This window comes from Gavialis gangeticus, unplaced genomic scaffold (assembly GCF_001723915.1).
Source record: "Gavialis gangeticus isolate Ggan-Ray unplaced genomic scaffold, GavGan_comp1, whole genome shotgun sequence".
Lineage (NCBI taxonomy): Eukaryota > Metazoa > Chordata > Crocodylia > Gavialidae > Gavialis > Gavialis gangeticus.
This window is the reverse complement of record NW_017728992.1, coordinates 129569553-129578042: the sequence shown is the minus strand read 5'-3', so window position 1 is coordinate 129578042 and position 8490 is coordinate 129569553. Positions and strand designations below refer to the sequence as shown.

General features: G+C 45.6%; 1 protein-coding gene across 2 annotated transcripts in view; it reads left to right on the top strand.

The window, feature by feature from the left end:
• The window catches only part of CPA6 (carboxypeptidase A6), a 234521-nt gene extending 232061 nt beyond the window's left edge, over positions 1-2460 (top strand). The window contains exon 11 of one of the 2 annotated variants that reach the window (XR_002099514.1): positions 1063-1149. Coding sequence is in view for 1 of the 2 variants with exons in the window: in XM_019527765.1 (XP_019383310.1) it covers positions 1063-1250 (188 nt within the window). In the remaining variant the exon portion in view is untranslated. Of the gene's footprint in view, positions 1-1062 lie in introns of both variants that reach the window. The other variant, XM_019527765.1, reaches the window with a different exon arrangement.
• Positions 2461-8490: the final 6030 nt, after the last annotated feature.

Sequence of the window (8490 nt, the reverse complement as noted above, 5' to 3'; positions counted from 1 at the left end):
TCCACCATGTATGCTGTTTGGACAAATGCAACCCAACCACTTAAGCTGCTCCTTCAGGCTGTTGGACACCAGTGACCCTAGCTGTGTGCTGTTGCAGCTTATCCCCCTAGCCCTGGGAATGTAGGAGGAGTGGGGCATGGCAGGAAATGAGCCAGTCTGACAAGTGAAACTCAACAGCCTCACATCTGCTCATCTGCCCACAGCACAGCATGCTATTCAGAGTGTGAGGTCAGCCAGCACAGGGGCTCCCAGGGGCAGGGGCCATGCATAGGGGGTGCATATATATGCACCCCCTACATCACTGGCAGCATCTGTGGGCAGTCCACGATCACCGCTGGCCACCACCAATGCTGCTGGTGGCACCTGTGGATGGTTGCTGACCCTTGGTGGGTGCTCGCCACTCACCCCCCCACCACTGGCACCAGCAGCATCTGCGGGAGCTCCCCACTGCCATGCCTCCCCCAGCCACCAGGGGCACACGCCGTTAGTGCCCGAGGGCAAGGGAAGGCAACTGTAGAAGTGCCCACAGTAGCTGATAGCACCAGTTGTCTGCAGGATGCCATGGTGGATGCAGGCCTCTGGATTGGAGGAGGAGAGTGCTTACCACCATGCACAGGGACCAGACACTATGGTATCCTTAAAAGGACCTCGTGAAACCCCTGGGTTCTGCATTACACAGGTTGAGAATCACTTGGTGTCTGGGAACATATCTTCCTTTAAATCCCATGTGAAAGGAAATACACTATAGGTATTCAACAAATAGTAATGATGCAGAACAGAGACTGGGGCTGAAATGTTCCCTTACATGACAGACTCTTGAAAATAAATAAGGAAAATTAGAACATTATTTTTTCTTAAATAATACTAATAATAGCAACTTCCAGGAGGCACCGAATGCCCATGGATTTCTATGGGACTAGAGGACATTCAGTACACAAGAGTCAGGCTCTAGGTGTTAAGCATTCACTAAGCTTCTTAACTACAATGTCATGGTAACTGTATACTTAGTTCAGCAGGACAAACATAAGTTACGTTAACCCTATTTTATCTTATCTTCCCCAGATGTGAGCTCTGGTAGTTCTATGGACTGGGCCTACAAAAACGGCATTCCGTATGCATTTGCATTTGAGCTGCGTGATACTGGTCATTTTGGATTTTTACTTCCTGAGGCTCTCATCAAACCAACTTGTACAGAAACCATGCTAGCAGTTAAAAATATCACAATGCATCTGTTGAAGAAATGTCACTGAGTATTATAGCTAGGGTCTGGAATATGTCTTTTTACTTCAAGTGTGTTTTAAATAGACACTGCTGAATCACTGCAGTTCTACACTAGGTATCACTTTAAATTTGTAGCTACTATTAGAGAATGTGGTACTTATTCTGTGTTGGATGGGTTCTACTCTACAAAAGTCTCAGTAAGTTTGTGTGTCACCTAAATAACTTGTTCACAGCAAAATACTCTGTTCTTATTTGTGATATATATTCAAGCCTCGATTCTGTGCCAGTGAGTTTAGAAGCAACAGGATCAGATCCTGCTTTCTGTTTTGGGACCAAAATTTTGGCAGGCTCCACTTGCAAGCACATGCATGGCCAAGACTGTGGGGCATAATTTATCTGCCTCTATTCTTATAGTTTCCTTCATAAATAATAGTGCCAGCAAAAGCCATGGAGGGACATTTCAGATGGGTATTTGTGGATCCAGGCAACAGTGGGTCAGGAGACCACATGTGAGTGAACATATGGTCTCCTGACCCATGGTTGCCTTTCTATGTAGCGTTACATGTTCCTGATAATAAAGGCTTATGAATGGTAAATGGTTGCTGCTGGACAGACTGCAGGTGGATATTGATCTAATTTTTTTTTGCATATATGTATATACGCTTTGGAAACCTTTTTATATGGTGCCGGAATTTGAGGTGTGCTTTTCTTTTAATTATTCAGAGACAGCTATTTTAAAATATATAAACACAAATGGAATAAAGATCAGCATATTACCATTTTTAAATATACCATTTGAAAGATTTGTAAGAATTTTAATGCGGTATGACTGAGAAAGCACCAATCTTGACCAACTGAAGATCTGGTCCTTAAACTATCACTTAAGTGGTAACTGCAGCTTTTATTTAAGGGTTCTTAAGTAATGAGGGTTCTGTGGCTACATGGCTATTCTTGAAAATCAAGTTTTTTGCGTGTTTTATATGAGTGATAATCGATTCTTAACTGATTGGGAAACAAAAATATGGAACTTTTACAGTTGAAAGTTTTCTAGTGAATAAGTACCATAGTTGAAAAAACAATGCTAAAAGTACAACGTGCATAATGTATAAGGGATTTTTTTGATATTTCCAGACTATGCTTTTGTATTATATTTGGAAAATTATTTTTTATTTTAGTATTTTTGTTTTGAGTTTCAATTGATGCCAGAAATTGTTAAATAAAGCACATTTGTTAATAAAATCTTCAAAGTAAAGTATTTCTTCTGTATTGGTCCTCTTTTAGTTCTTTGTAATGACATTCCTTAATCTAACTAGGTGACTGTGGCATCGATGCCTCCACAGTCAGATGGACTGCAGATTGGCTGAGGGGTCGCACTCAGAGGGTGGTGGTGGATGGGTCATATTCGACCTGGGGCGAGGTGGGTAGCGGAGTCCCCCAGGGCTCGGTCCTGGGGCCTGCGCTGTTCAATTTCTTCATCAGCGATCTGGATGAAGGGGTGGAAAGTAACCTGTTTAAATTCGCTGATGACACCAAAATCTGGGGGGAGGTGAGCACGCTAGCAGGGAGCGAGAGATTGCAGAGGGATCTGGATAGGTTACAGGGGTGGGCTAACAGGAACAGGATGCGTTTTAACACGGACAAGTGCAGGGTGCTGCACTTGGGCAGTAGGAACCAGCAGCACACTTATACAATGGGGAACTCCTTACTCGAGAGCACGGAGGCAGAAAGGGATCTTGGAGTCATTATTGACTCCAAGATGAACATGGGCCGACAATGCGAGGTCATGGTTGGCAAGGCTAACCGGACCTTGTCGTGCATCCACAGGTGCATCTCGAGTAGAGCCAAAGAGGTGATCCTCCCCCTCTATGCGACACTGGTCAGGCCACAGCTGGAGTATTGTGTCCAGTTCTGTGCGCCCCAGTTCAAGAGGGATGTGGACAATATGGAGAGGGTCCAGAGGAGGGCCACCCGCATGATCCAGGGACAACAGGGCAGACTCTACAGTGAGAGACTGCGGGACCTGAACCTATTCAGCCTCCACAAGAGAAGGCTAAGGGGGGACCTGGTGACTGTCTATAGACTCACTAGGGGGGACCAGAGGGGTTTGGGGGAGACGCTGTTTCCCCTAGCGCCCGCTGGCATAACAAGGAGAAATGGGCACAAGCTGTTGGAGAGGAGGTATAGATTGAACATCCGCAAAAACTACTTCACCGTTAGGGCGGCTAGGAGCTGGAACCAACTTCCAAGGGAAGTGGTGCTGGCCCCTACCCTGGGGGTCTTTAAGAAGAGGCTGGATGCCCACCTAGCTGGACTCGTTTGAGTCCCATTTCTCTTTTTGGGGTTTTTGTTGTTCTCCCGCCCTGGCGGGGGGTCGGGCTAGAAGATCTACTAGGTCCCTTCCGACCCTTAATCTATGAATCTATGAATCTATCATATTTACTTTAGTCAAACTCCTTGGGATAGGGACCTATCAGTTTTATTTGTCTCTAAGTCATCATTGTTACATATAGTTAAAAAGCAGTATTCTGAAAGTCAAAAAACTGCTAGAAGCCAGAATCTGACACACCCTGAATAGAACCATATTCAGACAGTAGCTTCCCTTTACCCAGTCCATAGTTTTCATAGCATCGGGGGGGGGGGGTGAGGGTGAGGGTGAGATGTTTTGTAAATTGCCTTTGAGAATTAGAACTCTCCAATTTCTCAGTTCTAATTCTCAAAGGCAATTTACAAAACACCTTTCACAGATGAGTCTACAAACTTCACTTCATCAACCTACTGGATACAAAAAATCATGGACTAAATATAGACATTGGATTTATGACACATTATAACCTGCCTAACACCTGACACCCCAGATAACCTCTCTACTATTTCCCAACTATATTTTTATGATCAAATCTACATTCTCCTTTCTCCATCCCTACCCCCACCCCATCTCTCACCCACTGACAGTCTCAATTTGCCTTTTCACTGACTGGCTCTCTCTCATGCCTACTGGCTTCTTTTCTATTCCATCCAGGAAGAGCACAGACCAACTACAGGCACTTCCTCAGTCTGATGAAGGGTGTTCGTACCCAAAAGCTTGCAAAGAATTTTTTCCAACTACAGTAAAAGCTACGCTATATGCAGCACTTTTTGAGCCGACATTCTCTATTAACCTGCATGCGGGCTTGTAAGGGAAAAGCAAAAGTGGAAGTGCCCACCATGGCACTTCCAGTTTCGCCGAGCCCCCGTGGCCTGGGACAAAGCAGCCTGAACTGCTGAGCCCTCACAGCCCAGGGCACAGCAGCTTATGTGGGCCCCCCTCCCTGTTCCTCAGGGCCCGTGGGGTCTGCAGAAGGGGTGGTGATGCCCCGGATGCAGCAGCAGCCTGAACAGGCAAAGACACCTGTTCGGGCCACTCAGTTAACCAGTATATTTTGTTATCCAGCACCCCCCATTCCCCAGGGGTGCTAGATAAAAAAGCTTTTACTGTATTTTAGTTGGTCTAATAAAAGATACTGGATTTACCCAAAGAACCTTGTCTTCCTATGTCCTTAGACCAACACAGCTACAACCTATATCTCAGATATAGTATAGTATACGCATATAGGACTATTACTGTATAGGCACTACTATCTAACAAACCACAGATCTACTTTATCACATGTACATCTAGAGGTTAAGTTACTATAGATTTGTTTTCTGTCTAGAAGCAACTTTCCTGATTCTGGTTTTCTTTTTCTTTTCATACTCAGTATAGTTGTAGCATGTTTGGTTTTGTCTGAGATTTTAGATTCAGCTTTCTTCAATTCAATTACTAACATACATAATATATATTATGATAGAGATACACGTTCATCAGCAAGATTAATAATTTGCCTTTTTGCTGCAGATTGGGTTATATTTTAACTTTTTTCCATTAAAAGAATATCTCAGTTCTAGCTCTAAAATGTACAGAGAGAGGCAGTTCTGCAGCCTGAATTCAATTTCATTATTACTGGCTCTTGTTTCCTGAAAAGCCTACAGATTAGCTCAGACCTGTTTGATTAAAACAAGTGTCTGTGCTGGTTTAATTAAAATCCAGAGGGCAGAATCACTCTGAACACATCTATCCATTGGTAACCTCTTTTTACCCATGAGCACTATCACAAGTCTGTTGGTGAAAGAAGTAACAGTCTTTTTCTGTACAGAAATTGTGGATGGTAACAGTAAAGGCACACATTCCACCCAATTAGTCTTGGTGGTGATTAGCTATTGAATATTCAGGTAACAAGGGCACAGACAAAAGTTACGTTTGTGGCACAATCTGCCCCTTGAAAGCTCTCTACAGCCATGCCCTTACAGAAGTGCATGGCTGCAGAGCACTTTAAAAGTCCCTGATGATGCAACAAACTGAACCCTCATTAGGTGAGGATTCAGATAAAGGCACTCCTAAGTGGAGCACTTTCATTAACATCTGTCAGCTCACACCAGGAGCAGGGCTCCAATCCCACACCCTCCCTTCTCTCCCTCCCATTCTGAAGGCAGCACCAGAGCTGGCAGGTGGGAGGAGCAGGGCTAGGGGAGAGCAGCTACAGACACGCAGCTGCTCCAAACTGGAGCTCAATCTCCCAAATCCCTGGACCCAACAGCAAATGTCTGTTGTGTCAGGGGAAATGCTGTAACTCATGACACTTTCTGTGACATGCCATGAGTTACAGCGGGGAGGTGCACATCTGTCAGTGCCCAATATTCAGCTACTAAGGCCATTTGAGGGAGGAAAGAAAGGGCAGAGAGAGAAGGACTGTAAAATTCCCAGTCAGGAAATGGTAACTTTTAGCACACTCTTGTATCTAATGCAAGGAAAGAATAGCATGTAGCTGAGCTACTCAGGAGCAGGGCAAGAATTCGATTGTGATTAAAAGTCAGGATTTGGTTCTTGATCCAAGGAGGAAGTAATCTTTGCCACCACTTCTGCTGAGGGAGTTTACTTCTGTAGTTCACTGAGGAGCAGAGCCATTGAGCTTCGCCTGTTCATAACCAAACTGAATGGGAAAGAGTGTGTACCAGTCTGAAAGAAATCCATTGCATATGATAATGCAGAGGGCTACTACATGGAGTAAGGGGCTTCACAGAAAATATAGCAGGTACTTTACATACCTGAATGAGCTACGTGGTGTTAAAATATGATTTGTGGTCCTTTATGCTGTCTCACTCTGCCTGAAACAACTCAACTGTATCATATCTGTATAATAGGTGAGCTGCTGATTGACAACAAAAATAATTGAATGATTGGAAAATACAAATATTCTTTCTTCTCTGAATAAGTTTTCCAAAATTGTAGATTCACTTGACTAGATCAGAAAAAAATGCAAATATTTTTACATTTAGGATTTTTTCACCCTTTTCTCACCGTCATATATTTTTAACACCCCATTTTATGTGCATTAGACTAAATCCTAAAATCTATATAGAACTGCAGAATTGAGAGAGGCCTCAAGGGTCATCTAGTGACCTCTGCACCAGTGTATTATTCCTGCACTATTCCTAAGCCATCCCAGATAGATATCTATCCAGCATGTCTATTTGAAAACAATAAAAGGAGACCTCACAACTCCCATAGGCAGCTTGTTCCATTCTCCTGCTGCTTTTGCAGTTAGGAAGCTTTCCTGAGATTCGATCTAAATCTGTTTTGCTGTTATTTAAATCCATTGCCGCATATCCTGCCCTCTGTGACAAGTGAGAACAATGTTTCTCTATTTTTCATGGTAGCTTACAAACATATGAAAACTGCTATCATGTGTCCCCTTTATCTCCTTTTCTGCAAAGGAAACTTTCCTACTTCCTTCAACCTTTTGTAACCCGGGCGCACCCAAGTATGTGCTCCCCACTCCAAATAGAAGGGATGGGGAGCCAGGCAGGAGTGCTGTGAGAGGGATATGCAATACCACTGTTCCCTCTGTTCTCTATAGTCAGGCCAGGACAAAAATAGTTTAAGTACATACAGGTTTATTAATACACCCCCCACCCCCAGAAAATTATACTATCCCCAATGGCCTCGAACCCAGCACAGGTAAGTAACTGATCTGAAACAGGTAAGCACAGGCAAGTCCAAATAACCAACAAGTAAATATAGGTGAACAGCAATAAATACTGGCAAACCACAAGGGGTGGTATCAACAAGGGATGCAACAAGACAGGTAAATATATACACACACACAATATACAACAGTTAACAACTCACATTACAAATAACAAAATATAAAGTGCTACCTACAAAATATGAGGCACCTGCACACCCTTCACTGTATCAACATCACTGTGAGTACTGGAGACTCCCCTTTGATACTAGGAGCCTTGGCATGGCTCCAAAAATGGGAGAAGGAAGGAGCCCCAGTACCTTGCAGCCCCTTGCGGGCTTGCCAGGGACCCTTTCCCCACAGGGCCCTCTGGTAGACCCCCTTCTAGGAGCTCTTTTTGTGGAATCTGCAGGTACAAGGTAACCCAAGGGATAGTGACTATCGATTGATTGAATTCACTATCTGGCAAATGGTGGGTAAACTAACCAGCAGCGCTGAAGTGCTAGCCTTCAGAAAGGCTTCCTCCTGTGAGCAAGGCTGAAGTGCTAGACTTCAGTGTTCTCAGGAAATTAGTGAGGCATTAAAGCTAAAGAGCAATGGTGAAATAGGGGTCCAGGAAGGGTGGTCATTCCTCAAGGGAGTGATCCTATGGGTGCAGAAAGAGACTGTGGCAGGACGGGGCCTGGGGTGCCGTGACTCGGGAGCTAGGAGCAGCGGAGAGAGGGAGGACGCAGGCACACGGGTGTCTTACACACGTGTGCCCCTTACTGGACCGGGAGCGGAGGCGAGAGCAGTGACAGCAGCAGAGGAACGGAGCAGCAGCGGGAGCAGCAGCAGCTGATCTCCGTAAGGTAAGTGGGGTGGAGGGACCGACGCAGATGAGCCGGATCCGGAGGGGAAGCCCCCCGGATCCCTCTTAGCTGAGCTGGTAGGGAGCCGCGCAAACAGGCGCGGTCTGTAAGAGCGCGCCGGCATTTGCGCCAGAGGGTGAGCAGGAGGGACCCAGAGGCCGACTCCTGCTAGCACGGGGCAGAGGAACTGAACTCAGCTAGAAACTCAGCAACTCCTACAATGGTGTCGACACGGAGTGCTGCCAGGGCCCCTGCCCGGGAGGCGCGGCCTTCCCGGGGCCTGTCTGAGGCCTCCACCCAGACGGAGCCCCTGGGGGGGGGCTGGCATCTCCCAAACCCCTGGCCTGCGGGTGCTGCCCAGCAAGGCCTGGGGGGGC